This window comes from Trematomus bernacchii, unplaced genomic scaffold (genome assembly GCF_902827165.1).
Source record: "Trematomus bernacchii unplaced genomic scaffold, fTreBer1.1, whole genome shotgun sequence".
Classification (NCBI taxonomy): domain Eukaryota; kingdom Metazoa; phylum Chordata; class Actinopteri; order Perciformes; family Nototheniidae; genus Trematomus; species Trematomus bernacchii.
This window is the reverse complement of record NW_022987678.1, coordinates 352,852-371,172: the sequence shown is the minus strand read 5'-3', so window position 1 is coordinate 371,172 and position 18,321 is coordinate 352,852. Positions and strand designations below refer to the sequence as shown.

At 41.5% G+C, this 18,321-nt stretch overlaps 1 protein-coding gene across 1 annotated transcript in view; it reads left to right on the top strand.

Moving 5' to 3' along the window:
* Window positions 1-1,488: 1,488 nt before the first annotated feature.
* The window catches only part of LOC117487641 (afadin-like), a gene marked incomplete at its 3' end in the record, with an annotated part of 36,643 nt that continues 19,810 nt past the window's right edge, over window positions 1,489-18,321 (top strand). Inside the window, 1 exon segment of the mRNA XM_034136276.1 lies at window positions 1,489-1,784. Within this exon segment, the coding sequence (XP_033992167.1) occupies window positions 1,683-1,784 (102 nt within the window).

The following is an 18,321-nucleotide window of genomic DNA, read 5'->3' as shown; positions in this document are numbered from 1 at the left end:
CACACACACACATACCATGCATACATAACTTCAGGGGACATTACATTGACTTACATGCATTTCCTGGAGACTTATCCTAACCTTAACCATAAAACCAACACATGCCTAACCCTAACCCTAACCCTAACCCTAACCCTAAACCTAACCAAGTCTTCACCCTAAAATTAATGATTCCCCTCATGGGGACCTCCATTTTGTCCCCATAAGGGAGGCGAGTCCCCACACGTGACTGTGTAAACAGATTTAGGTATCCACAAGTATAGTAATGCTAGGCCACACACACACACACACACACACACACACACACACACACACACACACACACACACACACACACACACACACACACACACACACACACACACACAAATAGAGTCACAGACGGGAAACCAGCATTTGCTGATTATGTTATGTTGCGTCCACAGGAAGGAAGAGATCCTGCAGTGACACATGCTATCAGTTAGGTAGAACTGCAGACAATGGCCCCTCCATCCCATAAATATAGATAGCATCTCTGTGTGTGAGTAAAAATGTACCCTTACTGTAAGTTTTTACCCTATTTTACTTCACGAAAGATTTAAAAAATAAAGAAAATACCATCAATATATTTGGCAGATTGCTGCATTTGTGAAGAAAGATAGTACTACGTTTTGTGTACTGAAAGGATGTGTGTGTGTGTGTGTATTTGTTTGTCCGTGTGTGTGTGTGTGTATTTGTTGTGTGTGTTGTTGTGTCTGTTGGACAGAGGTACTTGGCATGGCTGTGTGGCATTCAGCACCTGCTGGCTAGAAGAAATTACGTCAACAAGAAGACACCAAGAATGTTCCTTTCCCACTGTTTGAGAGAGACACAGAGAAGCCTCTTAAATCTGTATTATAATTAGCTTTAAGTAGTTAGCAACACAATTGTCTGAGGTCACATCTATGCTATTCTCTATTCTAGGAATACTTTATAATATTATTAGTTCCAAAATAATAATCCTAAAGTTTACAGGAGTCAAAGTAGTCATAAGTAACATAGGCCATGTAGCACTTTTATGCTATGCTGGCCTTTTAAAAATATGATTTTGCTTAGTTTTTAGGATGGTATAGTAATAATAAGCTTTAAATCTCTACTATACAGGCTGTTGTTTACTTTAAATTATTATTATTAAATAGTGGAGGAAAATGTGTATGTATGTATTTGAATGTATTAACATTATTTGTTATAATCATTGTATTTTTAACAGAAAAATTAAAAAATATGAAATACAAAATGAAAATAATCTGAATTTTCTTGGAATAAAAAACGGATTAATTAACAAACGCTGACGTAATCCGGTTTACTACACTAAGTACTTATTATTAACCCTATAAACCAGAGTGCATTCATTAAAGCAACGTCATGATTCACATTCTTTTGGCACTCAAATAGTTAATGCTTCTGCGCGTGCACGTACATGCATTTAGAGTGTGTCGGGGGCGCGCATGGGCGCAGCGTGACCGCGCGACAGAAACAGATCAGACGGCAGGTCGGTCGGTCGGTGAACGGAGAGAGACACAGACACAAAAGTACCGGCGATACAGAAAAAACGGTAGACCTGAGGCTTTCGGTGTCTCTGTAGGCGGTGGCGTTGGTTCCTTCTCCTGTGGACTAAGCGGGAAGTTTTTTTATTCAACAGTCCGGTGGTCAGATTGTCCACCATGACGGGCAGTAGGGAGGAGGAGAGGAGGAAACTGGCCGACATCATCAACCACTGGAACGCCAACCGGCTCGACCTGTTCGAGATCAGCCGGCCCACAGAGGTAGGAGACCCCGCAGACACACGTAGGAAACACCGTGGTCCTACAGGGCCTTTCCTCTCGGGGTGAATGGGACGTGAGCTGTCTGACACTTGGCTTGGAAAATGTTGAAAGACAGGCTTTTGTGGGCAGCGTGGTTTACTTGGTTTACGCGGTGGTTTAAGTCCCCGTATGTGCCCTGGAGAGAATACATGCCAAACTCCATTGAGAAATATAGTGATTTACTATGTCGTCGTAAGGCCTTCGAGATTAAATACAGATATGAGAGTGGATTTCTTGCAAAAGGTCAACATTGACATTTCTTCACAAATCGGCCTCATTTTTAGGTTAAATATTCCTTTATAGTAACATTTCCCACTTCAGCTAACCACTAGCTACCGCCCACAGCTGTGTAGCTAGTGGCTTTTTATTAGGAATTATTCTCTAATTTATATATTTTATAAAGCCAGTTTGTGCATAATAAGTATGCCGAATTTGACTTAAGGAAAACATGATTTATTAAGTATATTGTGGGATGTTCACATGTTTTGGAAATCTCAGTTTTATTTCAATGCATTTTGTTATTTTAGTATGTTTTATCTGACTCTGAAAAGTGTTTTAACTACAGCTGTCAGATAAGTTAAGTGTAGTTGAAAATACAACATTTTACTCTGAAGTGTACTTGAGTAGAAGTATAACATTGCACGCAAAGCACTTTATTCATATGAACTATATGAATAAATACCAATACATACCAATTTCCTTCACTAATTGATCAAAGAAATGCAATCCTGCATCAAACCTGTGAAATATGATGTGTAGTTTAAGGTAAATTATAGTATATTTTTACTGTATTTCTTGTCTGTCAACATGATTATTTCTCCACAAATCGGCATCACATTTAGGTAAAATCCTTCCTTTTTTAGAAACATGTCCCACTAGTCAGCTAGCTACAGCTACCGCCCACAGCTGTAGCTTTATAGTATGAATAATTATCTTTAAAGAGACAATTTGTAAATTTTAAACAGGCCGAATTTGACTTAAAGAACAAAGCTTTAAATATAACATATTATGGCATGGTCACATAATGGTCTACGTGTGCGACAACGGAGTGAACACTAAATTGTCAGATATTTTTAATGGAGTTTGGTGTGTTGTTATCTCCCACACAGAAGGGAACGTATTGAGGCTAGCTAGCTTAGCAGGCATATTACCTGTGGAGCAAACACGAATCATGCATACATTGTGTTGGGTGTAAGAAAGCGACCCCCAGAATCAAATGCATTGTCTGTACTACACACATTATTGTTTAAATGATAAGCTGAAGTGGTGATATTTCCAGCTATGGCAGAGTTAGCTGTGTGTATTGCTCGAGTAGCGGGCTTGCAGCAGTGGGCAATGGCTGACAAACCCAGTCACACGGTGAGGTTGTTTGATACGCAGGGCAAATAGATAAAAGCTTAAAGTATTAGCAACAAGCTAGGCGTCAATGCTTACATCAGGTATGGCACATTTAAAAGCATGCATGGTATGAGCTTAAAAAAACCAAGCCAGTGCAATATCCATGTCGCCCTGCATTGTCCTTACATTAGCTAGCTAGATGCGACCTGCAATAATTTGACAGTACTGTAATTAATCTGGACACAGGTTGAGGGGTTGTTTACTAAAAACATGCCAGGATTTGAAACTCCTTCCTGCATGATTCAGATAGCAAAGCTACCGGAGTATAGCAAGTGCTTGCTCATGTGTTAAGTCCTTAAGGAGTTAGTCAATAACCATCTATCCTCACTCTTTAACCGGTGCATCTCATGCCTTAGTAGTTTTGATTTATAGCTATGACCGTGATGGCGTCAGCTGCAGTGCCTTTTTAGGCGGGCAGCCCACCCCCCATCTCCTTGGATAAGGGTGTAGGGGGGCCACAGGGTCCCCTCTCCTCTTCTTGAGCCGATTAATTTATCAGGATTGAAGCTGGCCAGCCGTTGGCAAGAGTTGTGTTCTGGACACACAGCCTCTCCATTCTGTGAGCAATGATTAACCCAGTCCAGAAGTGCTCATAGGCTGTGCTTCTCTCAGTGTACTGGAAGCATTGCTTTAGTGTTGCTGCTGAAGACTGCTCACAGTTTTGTCCAGTGGAACATGAGTAAATGTAAGCAGATGCATGGCCTTCCTTGACACGCCACACCCTCCCCATATGTCAGCTGGTCGAGCCCCCATGCTTGCACAAGTGTCCTTTACACCGTCTAGACTTCTCCTCACTAGCTTTGCATGAAATATGCTGCACATGTAATTATATATACAGTGTGATCTGTGATTGACACTGATTTTGGACTTGATTTACCACAAACAATCGTCGTATCTGATAATGAACAACATTTAATTTGTGAATTACAGCCCAAACTGCCTCGGAGAGCGGTGAGATCATTCGTGTGATTAGATTAGTAATGGATGGCTGATTAGTCTGGAGCAAAGGTTCTCAAACTTTTTAATCTCACAAACCAAACTGAATAAGTCCTGCTGTGGGACTTATGGTGGGCTGATTATAACATAACAGGTACTTTGTGTCACGTGGGATGGGGACTTGCTATAGACAGAGACATGGGGCTTATTGTGGCAGAGTTCAATAAACACTAGGCCTGAAACATGTAACACAATACATGTACTGGAATTCGGATGCAATCACATTAACAGTTTGTTTTATTTGGATTAAACGATTGTGGTGTGGGAATGTTTACTCTGCTTCACTTCTGTTTTTAGGTTGTGTAGGTTTACACTTCCCAGTTTTAAATGAACGTGAATCGACTAAAGATTGCTAACCTATATCTGTTTTAGCTTTTGGTTGTGAGTGTTTGGTGGGAATAGATTATATTATGTTTGACATTTTTATATTAGTTGTCCTCATGTGTTTAACACTTGTGGTTGCAGTGTCTGGTTTGAATCCAGTTTCAGTTTAGACCTATGCTTTTCACAATATGATTGCATTTTATAGCGACAACATGTCACCTAAAAATAAGACTCCCAGTCCTGTTTGAAGAGAAGCATTTGTTTGTTTTAGGATTGTGAGCACAGTCTGCAGAATCTGCAGAAATCCTCCCAAAACAAAACATTTGTTTGTGTAAAAGTTTCAATGTTGACAACTGATATCCAGCAGCTCTTTGTGCTTGGAAAGCTGTGCATAAGAATACAAGTTGTTGTCAAGATAGTCCTGAATATAACTTGGTAGCGCAGTATTGGAAAAGCAAGATATCTTGATTTTCATAAAATGTCAAGCCAGTCCTTTTCACCCAACCCAACTTCAAAAGTGTTACCACATATTTAAATCATTAACACACTGACACATATTGTACATGACAAGCAGCCCTTGTCTACAGTAGAAAGGAAAGTGCAAGATAATTGATAAAGTAGATGATTAATATCAGCTTACAAAAGTACTTTCAGTATTCTCTCGTTGTACTGTATGTATTAGGGATGGGAATTTGAAAGCAAATGTATATTCGAATATTCGACCCCCAAAAAAACGGTTAACGGAAATGTACATATCCTATAAAAGAAAAATGTGGGAAACGATAATAAAAAGTGTTTAAATTTGCAAAATAAATAAATACATGTTCAAATAAGTATAGAAACCAAGTCGAATTTGTCAAATGTATTGAACTGGTGATCACAGTTGACAGCTATAGGCCTACAGCTTTCATGCTTAAAACATAACTTGGTTTTTAAATGAAAGAGGGATCATACACGAACAACATAACGGGTTAGGGTAACGTAACCCGATCACAACAGAGATCAACAACCTGTAACAGGGCCTATGCACAGAATGCAGCTATTCAATACTCATTCTTGTTTAAGAATATGAGCATGTCTACTCAGGGGAGAGGCGGGTGTGGAGACGATTCACAATCAGGCCAGCTGTAGAGAAGACCCTCTCAGCTGGAATTTAGGCAGAAGATGAGGTTTGAGTCTGCGTGATCTGCGTGTAGGGAGGGGCAGCAGCCATGTCATTAGCTAGAACTAGCTAGATCTGATGGATTTGGACATAAACGCGAGTGAAGTATAACCGGACGCGAGAGAGAGAGATCAGCACCTGCAGCTCTGCCCGCTGTGAGGGGCCGGTGAGCGGAGCAACACACACCTTTAGACCTAACATACTTAGCTATGGCACTGTCGTATACATTGAATTATTCCATTTGATAATATGTAATCAACTTAGGCACCCGTCCAATAAAAACTCATATTCTCATATTCGAATACCTGAATAATTTCGAATATTCGATTAATCGTTCCCATCCCTAGTATGAATCAGGCGATACTATTAAGCATGAGGAAGTGCCTGTGACAGTGTTGTAATTACCAGGAAGCGCTATTAAAGCCAGTAATTACATGTAATATTGTTGATAATCAGGCAGGTCTGACTTGTATTATGTCGACATTTACCTCGGCTCGGGGCAGTTTGGAGCTGTAGCGAAATGATGAGGACTTCCTGTGTGATTTTCATTTTAGCTGTCAGTAAAAAAATTAGAGTTCAGACAAAGGTCAGATCCGTTGAACTGCACTTTTGTTATGCGTGTTATGCAGGTAGGACATTTCCTGCCCTGGAGTGCTGACCTAAGGAATCTTTCCACTTTTTATCCGGAGCAACTCAACAGAGGCTTATGGTTTCAAAACGGGAACAGCAGCTTTTTTGTCCGTCCAGTTCTCAATAGATCCTGGCTGGAAACAAACTTTACCACCAACACGACTATAATTAACTGAACACAGGGCTGTGCGATTATGGCAAAAATCATAATCACGATTATTTGGGTCAATAATTGATATCACGATTATTAAATACGATTATTCATTGAATTTGAAAAAATCAATTTATTGAACTTTAAAACAAATACAAAAAATAATTTGAACAGTATCTTTTTAACTGTTGATTACCCTGAACGTATAATTCAACTGAAAAACCAATACAAAAATAAATTAAATAAATGATATATTTCAATAAATAATATCAAAAATAATGGAGCGCACTTCCACAAGCTACTAAACATATATAAATATGATAAATAAAAATAAATTAGACTAAAATTAATTAGATCAAATAGTCACAACCTAGCAAAGCAAAATAATTTTTTTTTTCGATTATGTTGTTTTTGTAATTGTGGCAGGCCAAAATCGTAATTGCGATTAAAATACGATTAATTGCACAGCCCTAACACTGACCTTTCTAAAAGTGTTTGAAGGCACCAGTTTACATAGAGTTGTTAACTTCTCCTATGTTCACACTGTGGCTTGATTGCATGCAGATCACCACGGATCACATATAGCAGTTTAATAAGAAAGTTTTATATCTTAATTTAAGAATAATTGCCTTTAAAAATACATCACAGAGCTTTTAAGTTGCAGCAGAGCTTGAAATAAAGCCTGTATTACTTCCTCTTGCATAGTTTTATTTCCACTTGGCCACCGTTAAACCGTCACGCTTGGAAAACTGATCAGGTTTAACAAAGTATGACAGATATTTTCTCTTTTTTCCAATCTCTGCCTAGCTGAACAGACGGAAACATCCTGTGTTTAAATGTAAAGTCTTCTTAACCTTAACGATTTAGATATTCACAACATCTTATCGGACCTATGCGTTTTTTTCTGTCCTTGTTATTTGTTGGAATAGTCCTTATGCTCGTTGCTTTAACCTAAATATGGCTTTAATGTGTCTGCCTAATACCTTCGGATGACAACGCAATTACAGTGAAAGCCGGATTTGCCAGTTACTGCATGATGTGACAAAATGACACTAGTCACATGTGAGAGTGAAGTGTAACGGCTCATCAAATTTCAGTGCACATGACTAAGCGGCACAACAGGCACAACAGGCGTGGAGGAGGATCTTGCACGTGTTGGATCTTAGTTTAATAGAATAACCATGCCCTGTCTGAGATAGCTGAGTTTAAGAAACATGTAAAAATAATGCTAAGAAATGAAGTTGCTGTAGGGTGCAAAAAAGGTGGCTAAAAATACAATCAGCATCTCCATATGGTTCACAGTCTATTTCTCATCTCCACTATGTATTGCATGGCTGTATAGGATGACAATGTGTTGATATACTGTGACATATCGAGTTTAGCATCCTCACTTTGGCCCAGGGAGGTGGAAAGACTGAGAAAAACGGGATGGTTTCAACATTAGCAGGAGACTCAAAGGAAAAGGGAAGCATGCCCAGTAGTACAGGGGTACTGAATTGTTATTTTTGCTCCATGTGAGGAAAGAAAACAGTAGGATATCAGACAATGAAAGCCAAAAATGTGTCTTTTTAAACAGCGCTATGTCCTGCGAAAATGTCCTAGTTTGAACTAGCTAAACCACAAACCCAATTGGAGCATGTGGGAGTGAAAGGTATTTACTCGCAGGGTCCACTTTCTTTCCTCTGGGATGTGAGCGCAGCGTGGAAGCAGACTCGCCGTGACATCAGCGGCCACTCCCTCCGTTTCCTTGTTTCACAGGAAGCAGGAAGCCGACAGGAAGTGTGTGTTCTGTGGAGATAGTGGGTTTCCTGTAGTCTGGGCAGAATGACTGGGTTGTTTTCAGAGTGATGCGTGATCAGATTTATTTTCTAGACGCCAAGTGTTACAGTTTCCACCCGAGGCTACAATGGTATTGTTAATGTACTTCTAAGACAGCTTATTTGTTTTTATATATTCTGTCATTGTTTTTGATTCATAACTTTGCATTGATTTGCAGCGTTTCCCACAACTGCAAGGGGAGAGATATAAACGGTTTGGGAACATCTTAAGCGGTAGACAAATTGATATTAGGCCTGCTACTAACGAGTATTTAATGAGATTTGTTCGGTCAATTACACGCCAAAATACAATGACTATTATCCCAGAGCTCAAGATGACATGTTTTTATGTCTTTCCGATCAACATCACACCACGCAAATATAGTTTGTTGTAATGCATGACATGAAGAGAACGCAGCAAATCCTCACTTTTAAGAAGCTGGAATCACATTTTTAAAAACGATTTTTCTATAAAGAATGTTGTTAAAATTGCTTGACTATAGAAACATTACATGGAAGATATCACCCTACTGCTCACTGACATGTTATTAAGAAATTGCTAAGAAATGAAGTAAACCGTATTGTGCTGCAGATTAGAAATTAAGCTGTTTCCTGAGAAACAACATCATGGTTTATCAAACATCTCAATGACAACCACTAATAAATAACGCTGTCACTACTGAGGGAAAAACACTGTTGACTGGCCTGGAGTTTGACTTTGACTAAAAGGTCAGTGTCAGTCTGTAGTGTGTGTGTGTGTGTGTGTGTGTGTACCTGTACCTGTGTTAAGCAGCAGCTGGTGATAGTGGCAGCATGTTTGGCAGTAGCACAGGGGAGGCCTGGTTAACAAATGTGCTGGCCTCAGCCACTACTACAATCACACACACACACACACACACACACACACACACACACACACACACACACACACACACACACACACACACACACACACACACACACACACACACACACACGGGGTGCTGTGCATTTATCTCTGTTTGCATTGTCCCTCTTCGGCCCTCCCTCCCTCCCTCTTTCTGTCTCCCTCTCATCATGTCATGTGGCCGCTAGCTGGCTGCGTCACCATGGTAACACTGTAGCTGTGATGAGCTCACCAAAAAGAGGCCTCATTGACTTTCTTGCACACACACACACACACACTCACAAACTGACACACACACATTTTGCTGTAGTTGACAGGCTTGTAATTAAGTGTTGCAGGGATGACGTATTTGTGTATATGTTAGTTAGCATAGCACTGGTTTCCTGAACAAAATAGGAATACGATTTTTCCATTTGATTTTGAATTAAAGCAGAAAATTAGATCTGTGGCAAACACACTTTTGTGATGCTTAAATGTTTTGTTCAGGAGGATAATCTCCACACTTTTTAAATGCAATCTCTAGAAGTAAAGAGCTAACGTTAGGCTACAAAGGATGGTTGCATGACTTCATGATAACACTGCTAAGCTAAAGGTGGCTAATAATCAACCTGATCACTTTTAGTGGTCTCATTTAGACACTTGTGAGCAACCGCCTTCTTAATACCTCACAAATGGACAAGTGGGGTATTTAATGACATCATTTATATGTAGTATAACAAACCGTTAAACTATCTTCAGCTCGTGTTTGCCACAGACCTCATTTCAGATATCTAACCAAAAGAAAATCAACGACTTCAAGAAAAGGGAATTAGAAGTGCTAAAATGTCAAAAAATGTCCTGTTTTTTTTACTCATTCTTGCACCATTCTTTAATCTGTTTCATTCTGCCGTATTGATAATGACAGTAGTTGAACACGTATTCCCAATACAGGTATAAGAGGCCCTCTTTAGCAGGTGTCAAGGTTAGATGTATTGTTTTGTCGCTCTGCTCTTGCATTGAACAGGGTTTAGTAATGTGCTCGGTGTGCTGCTCTCAGAGGAGCAGGTGGGTGGGATGACTCCGTCAGCTAAAAGCTAAATTATGCGTCCTCGTCAAAGGTGTTGCAGTTCCTAGATGTGGTAATTTTATATGCAGGTATGTGAAGGAACAAACTAAAGCCTCATTTATACGTGTCATTATCCTCAGAAATCAGCTCCTTGCTTCAGGAAAGACTGGATGTGTGTTATTTATAGTGGTTTATCAAGCTACTCGTTCTTCTCACCGGCAGCTACAGTATCTGTTCCCGCCTCCTTACTCTCTGTAGGTTTGAGATCATTTGTACTCTGCATGTGTCTGAGAGTAGAGATGTCCCGATCCGATCACGTGATCGGGGATCGGAGCCGATCACGTGATTTTCAAAAGATCGGAATCGGGAGAAAAAAATCGGGGATCGGGGAAAAAAAATGTCGTCTTTTTTTTATAAAATATTTTTATTATTTTATTTAATGTTACAAAACAAAAATGACCATGTTCACGTCTTAAAGTCATCCTGAGGCCTTAGTTTTGGTTTAAAATTACACAACATCATGTATGTGTTGCTTCTTTTGGGCTTGTTTTCATAGACCTGGCTGCTTATTTCTCTCAAATCTGGCAACAGAGTGGGCGCAGTGTCTAATAGTAGCAGTAAGCTAACGAGAGGCTACGTTCAGCTGGTGCCTCAGGAGTCGGGACAGAGAAAATGTCAGGAGTTTGGAAGTATTATAAAATTGAAAGCGAAGGAAGTGTAACAGCCAGATGCAATGTTTGCAAGGCGGAGGTTCCGCGTGGTGGAAAGAACAGAGCTACGTTCAACACGACCAATCTAATACAAACACCACCAACAACAACACGACGAGTACACAGCGGCCACTCAGGTAACGGCACTGAAACAACCAACACTTTCAGAGACTTTTAAAAGGAAAGAGAAACTGCCCCAGAACAGTGAAAAGGCCAAAAAAAGAACAGCCAAGATAGCTGAATTCATCGCGTTGGATGACCAGCCGTTATCTGTTACCTTTTTTTTCTCTTAATGCATTGCATAAAGATCGGATCGGGAAAAATCGGTATCGGCAGATTGTCAAAATCAAATGATCGGAATCGGATCGGGAGCAAAAAAAGGTGATCGGGACATTCCTAGTTCCCGCCTCCTTACTCTCTGTAGGTTTGAGATCATTTGTACTCTACATGTGTCTGAGAGTCCCATGTGTCCCAGCTTTTAAGTGTGTTTCATGTCACATTTCATGGCCCGGCGGTATGTGCTGTGCATGTGTGAGAGTAATCGCTCCACGGCGCTTCATTACCACGCAGGGCAAGAGATCACGACCACAAGTCTTACAGCCTGTCCAGCAGAGTTATGGCCCATTTCTGTCACACACACATGTCCAAGAACACACATAAATACACAGCCAGATGGACTGAAATGATTGGATGAGTAACCTTGCAGTCATTTTAATGTATTGTCCCACACTGGTTGGATGCTTTGTGGTTTAAACACTAACAAGTTGACTTTTATATCTCTTCTTGCAAGTTGTCAAATTCTATTTTTGTGATTTTGACAACTCCTGTCTGTTGTATATTCAAATGCACATGTTTGACATCATAATCCACCACTGCTGTTGAGTGTGAATTCTCTCCAGCTCAGTATCCTTTCTTCTTCCAGCCACACGTCTCTCTGTAGCAGCTGTAATTAATGCAGCCGGCCTCGCTCGATTGGCTGCCGCCCGTTAGAAAGAAGGATGGAGGGCCACGGTGGACAGCCCGGATATTTATCACTGCTGTTTATTTTGGTCATGTTAGGAAGTCCATTTATGATTCCTGTGGAGTGATTTAGGTCGTATGTGAGTTATGGGTAGGAATAGGATGATATTAACATTACAATTCATGATAATCATGGTCAAAATAATTGCAAAGTTATTCTTAAAAAATATGTTTAAACTCTTGAAACGGCACCTTGGTTTAGCCTTTCATTTTTTTTATTGCATCACAGATATGACACACCTCATTTTTGGTGACTTGGTTTAAAGCAGGGGTGTCAAACTCAAATACACAGTGGGCCAACATTAAAAAAATGGGTACTAGTCGAGGGCCGGACTGGTTCAATGTTTATTGCAGAACTTATTGAAATGAATTTATTGCACATATTAAACCTGGAACTAACAAAGCTTAAATTATTGCCTATAAAAACAACATTAAATAATCAGTTGCAGTCATTTCTTATGGCTCTATCTGCAGAGTCATTTCTTATGATTACATTTTTCCACAGGCCAACAACAGCTTCAAAAAAACTATTTCCCTCAAAGAACAAACCAAACATGCCCTGTTGTCGTGAGAAACAAAGTGCAGAAGGAAACATCCATGTAAACTCAGTGTGCTGCTCTGTGATGCTAGTTCAAGCCAGATACTTGGCATCTCATCTTGGGTGCAAGTTCATCAATGTTTGGGGTCAGGCTCTGAGCTGAGGAGACCCTCAGGATTGAGTGAAGGTGTGCGTGCAATATACCGGCGGGCCAGATCTAATAGTAATTAGAAATTATCCTGCGGGCCGAAATTAAATCCACCAAGGGCCTGATTTGGCCCCCGGGCCTTGAGTTTGACACATGTGGTTTAAAGGAACAATCTTAAAATAAGCTACTAATAAGGTTGCCCACATAAATAAAAGATTAATTAAATGGAAACATTTTGTGAGTCTGTTCGTTCTTACACGATCAATAAACACGCTCATTTAAAAAATATTCAGGATTATCCCGATATTCAACATTCACGACATTCAACCTAATGTTTTTATTCTCCATTAAATCTTAACTTGTTCTCATCTTTAGTTATACGAGTGACACAGATAAGAATGTAATCGAATTGAATCAAAGGATGGATGGAAAGGTTAGTAGGTAAACAACATCTGTTAGTCAAATTACAAAATATATTAATACCTGAGGACGATATATCGTGTTATGACTTTAAATATAGTTTAAACTTGTTTAAAAACATTCTGGGAAATGATTCATCATTACCGTCTTTGGTAAGTTATCTTACTGAAGCCTCTGCCTCCAGGCGTAAAGTGGTGAGGCTTGTTTTTAGTGTGGAAACTATAGCAGCAAGAGTTATATACAAACACACAATTACTGGCAGTTTTCATTTTTCAGCATGTGCTATCAAGCCCAACTACTTTGTATTTACACACAACGATTAGTAACAACAACAAAAAGAATAAGACTGCAGCTACTTCAAACCAGCAACAGACATATCCCATATTTAAATTATAATATAATAACACATATTAAAAAGCTTTTGAAAAACTTCCAGGGACTTTACCTGAGTTTAGGGCTTAACAAAATAAACAAATGTTGTGCAGCTACCCAGTAACAGTTATTCACCTTTTTCATTTAGGTGTGTGTGTGTGTGTGTGTGTGTGTGTGTGTGTGTGTGTGTGTGTGTGTGTGTGTGTGTGTGTGTGTGTGTGTGTGTGTGTGTGTGTGTGTGTGTGTGTGTGTGTGTGGTGTGTGTGTGTGTGTGTGTGTGTGTGTGTGTGTGTGTGTGTGTGTGTGTGTGTGTGTGTGTGTGGTGTGTGTGTGTGTGTGTGTGTGTGTGTGTGTGTGTGTGTGTGTGTGTGTGTGTGTGTGTGTGTGTGTGTGTGTGTGATGTGTGTGTGTGTGTGTGTGTGTGTGTGTGTGTGTGTGTGTGTGTGTGTGTGTGTGTGTGTGTGTGTGTGTGTGTGTGTGTGTGTGTGTGTGTGTGTGTGCTCGTTTCAGCCCTAGTGTGTGTGTGTGTGTGTGTGTGTGTGTGTGCTAGTTTCAGCCCTAGTGTGTGTGTGTGTGTGTGAGCCCTAGTGTGTGTGTGTGTGTTTCAGCCCTAGTGTGTGTGTGTGTGTTTCAGCCCTAGTGTGGGTGTTTCAGCCCTAGTGTGTGTGTGTGTTTCAGCCCTAGTGTGTGTGTGTGTGTGTTTCAGCCCTAGTGTGTGTGTGTTTCAGCCCTAGTGTGTGTGTGTGTGTTTCAGCCCTAGTGTGTGTGTGTGTGTGTGTGTGTTTTCAGCCCTAGTGTGTGTGTGTGTGTGTGTTTCAGCCCTAGTGTGTGTGTGTGTGTGTGTGTGTTTCAGCCCTAGTGTGTGTGTGTGTTTCAGCCCTAGTGTGTGTGTGTTTCAGCCCTAGTGTGTGTGTGTGTGTGTGTTTCAGCCCTAGTGTGTGTGTGTGTGTGTGTGTGTGTGTGTGTGTGTGTGTGTGTGTGTGTGTGTTTCAGCCCTAGTGTGTGTGTGTGTTTCAGCCCTAGTGTGTGTGTTTCAGCCCTAGTGTGTGTGTGTGTGTGTTTCAGCCCTAGTGTGTGTGTGTGTGTGTTTCAGCCCTAGTGTGTGTGTGTGTTTCAGCCCTAGTGTGTGTGTGTGTGTGTTTCAGCCCTAGTGTGTGTGTGTGTGTGTGTTTCAGCCCTTGTGTGTGTGTGTGTGTGTGTGTTTCAGCCCTAGTGTGTGTGTGTGTGTGTTTCAGCCCTAGTGTGTGTGTGTGTGTGTTTCAGCCCTAGTGTGTGTGTGTGTGTGTATGTGTGTTTCAGCCCTAGTGTGTGTGTGTGTTTCAGCCCTAGTGTGTGTGTGTGTGTGTGTGTTTCAGCCCTATTGTGTGTGTGTGTGTGTGTGTTTCAGCCCTAGTGTGTGTGTGTGTGTGTGTGTCAGCCCTAGTGTGTGTGTGTGTGTGTCAGCCCTAGTGTGTGTGTGTGTGTCAGCCCTAGTGTGTGTGTGTGTGTTTCAGCCCTAGTGTGTGTGTGTTTCAGCCCTAGTGTGTGTGTGTGTGTGTGTGTGTGTCAGCCCTAGTGTGTGTGTGTGTCAGCCCTAGTGTGTGTGTGTGTGTGTGTGTCAGCCCTAGTGTGTGTGTGTGTTTCAGCCCTAGTGTGTGTGTGTGTGTGTGTGTGTGTGTGTGTCAGCCCTAGTGTGTGTGTGTGTGTCAGCCCTAGTGTGTGTGTGTGTGTGTGTGTGTGTCCAAATGGGTAATATGTCAAAGTTTTCAGGGATCCTACTGGGCGGGAATTTCTGGAATGTAAAAGTAGTTTTCAGCGGTGAATTCCACACGAGGAAGGTCAGGTAACAAGAGGAGAGACTCTGAGGAGGTTGGGGAATGTGAGGGGAATTTCACAAATGTATTTTTTAAGCTACTTTCCAAACATTTATTGCAGTAGACTTTGGGTGGAGGCTAGACCAGAAGGATAATTGGGGAAGTCATGGAAGACTCATGGTGTTTACATTAGTGCTCACCGCGGGAGGTTCTCTCTCCATGGAAGCACCTGTGGTTCATAATCTCACTCTCTCTTTACACACACACACACACACACACACACACACACACACACACACACACATTCCTTCTCTGTGATTTGGCCTCTCTCTTATCTATCTTTTCTCTCTTTCCTCTTGTTCTAAAACAAGCAGTGTATTGTGTGTGTTCAGCAGAGCAGCCCGCCCTAAAAGCTGTGTGTGTGTGTGTGTTAGCCCCAGCCCCATCCATCCAGCCAGCCTGTCAGACCGTGTTAATCCCCTCTGAGGCCCGACTCACCTCCTCCCCTCTCCTTGCCCCCTTTTTTCCTCCCCTCTTGGCCTCCATTGGTTTTCGTTGCCCTCTCTTCCAGCTGATATGCTCCTCCACCTGTCACTCAGAGCCGCTCGCCTCCCCGTGAGCCAATCACACGGCAGGTAACCCCCCCGCTGACCTCACAGGATCAGACAGCAATCAGGGCCCAATGACTGTGAGTGTTTTGCACGGCTCGCGTCCAGCTCCCATGGTGCTTTGCAACAGATCACTGTCTAAGTCGTAGTCCTCAAGGAGGGAAAACAAGGAGGAACGCCCTGTGTCATGACTGGGAGTAATAAGGGGGAAAACCTATTGTCCCGCCACGTGTTGGCAGTTAACGTGTGGTCAGGGGGGAGGTGGCACAAAGGCTGGAGCCAAAACACTGCATTTGGGTGGTAAATGACATCCAAAAAAGTCTAAATTAAACATGTTAGCTATTGGATATACTCTTGCATTTCGTAAATTAAGTTTAAAAAGAAATATGTCAACCATCTATCATTTTAAAAGTGGCTTATCAGGTTTTTGTCCAACCATTTTTGTAGAGGTGATTTGTTAATCTATTGAATTGCTAGGCACAGCACGTTTGTACCAGTGTGTGCATTTACTCTTAACAAAAACTAAATGTTTCTTTTCTTGTCTGAGGACAATGTGGAAATGGTAACAACAAGTTAAAGAAAGCAAGATAATTGATAAAACTGTCCTTGCAACATTTTACATATTCACAAAAAGGGCGGATCTGCAATCACAAGTCACAATTAAAAACCGATACAATGAGTGCTTTGTGATCTGAGGAACTGCCATGGGTTGTGATATCTTTTTTTAATTGGTGAAACTTAATTACTAGCATAACAAGTTCTCCACAAAGAAGCACACACGATGCATGATAAATAACAACACATCATACCAGTGACATTCCACAGCTTTTAAGACCGGGACCACAAACTTTTGGCGCTTTGTGTGTTGACATGTTTACTGGCACAACAAACTTGGGAAAAACATAGTGTAGATGCACTCAACTGGAATCAACTGGACTATGTTATTTTCGAGATTGTTAAGGAAAAAACTGTGTTGGCTAGAGCTCTTCTTAATTACATTAATATTTGTTGAGCTCACGAGAGAGTCGGGTCGCATTCACACCTAACGGAGCGTCCACACAGCAGCGTTAAAAAAATCTTGGAGGTGGGCGTATCTGAAGCTTGGGGATTTTTTGCGACCAACAACCAACCAATCACATGAATCTCCCGCCCCCGACATACGAAGCAAAAAAGCCCGAAGTAAACTGGATATAAACTCCCCAAACAGGCGAAAACCTACCACTGTCTCTGCCACCTCCCTCCATGCCTGGCTCCTCCGGTTTATATCCCGGTAGGTAAATAGGGACTGGTCATAAAGCACCGGGTGATTCCCTACCGCTAATTTCTCCTCCATTTTTTGGAATATGAGGAAATGACCTGCGGTATGTCTCTCCCAGCATACACGCCGTTTGATTGGCTAGCGCTTGAACTGTCAGATTTGCATAAACGGGATTTGATTGGCTGACGCTTCCACCTCAGCTTCAAAAGTTGAACATTGCTCAACTTTGAATCCTGAAAATCCTGAAAATCTCCGCTCTTCTGCCCACAATGCAGTTCGGCGAAAAGTGACGTCACCCTATTCAAAGTGAATGGGCAGAAGCGTTAGAAGATTTTTTTAACGCTGCTGTGTGGACGATCCGTAATAGTCACTTCTCTGGTTTGTTACATTGTTACATTTTTCAGAAGGTTTGGTTTGTGTTCACACGGGCAAAACTCAAAAGGACTATAAGCTTTAAACACAAGTCATGTGCACGGAAATGCTGTTCAACCATTGGTCAGAGATTAAGGGGGTAAAACCGCAAATCCAGACCATTTCTACCGGAGCCTCCGCCATGGAGCATCGGCAGATCAACAGACTCGAGCGGCCCGCGCATATGATTACATAATCAGACAACGTGCGTTAAAACATTATAACACATATAATGAAAGACGTTCTGCAGTCAGGAGGGGGTTTCACCGACGGCAGGTGGCTCTGACTTTTATGTATAGTTTTTAGTTTGATAGTTGTTTTTACTTTACACGACACTGTTCAACATTTCATTCTGCTTCAATCTTTCGCTAACTATTTTGAAGACATCCGCGTTCTTGTGACACGTAAATACTACGCTTCCTATGTTTTGGTGCGCACTGCGTTCACACCAGCGATGAACCGCTCCAGAGTTCACTTGCAAGCGGTCCGAGACCAGAGTCCGGTTGTTTAGTTCACTTCAGAGGTCTCGGACTGCGTTCACACCGACCCAAACGAACCGGACCAAGCGGGTAAACGCACAAGGGTTCGATTCAACCAGACTATACAAGGCTGGTGTGAACGCGACCTCAGTGATGTAGGCGACCTCAGTGATGTAGGAAGAACCTGTCAAAGTATCAATAGGGAGACAGTTCCGTTATAGACTGATTTATCAATGTTTTTATATTAAAAAAAACTGGTCATTTTAGTGTCTTTCAGCTAACTTAGTTTTTATGGCCTGCAAATGTTTCGGTTCAATCCTATAACTCTCACC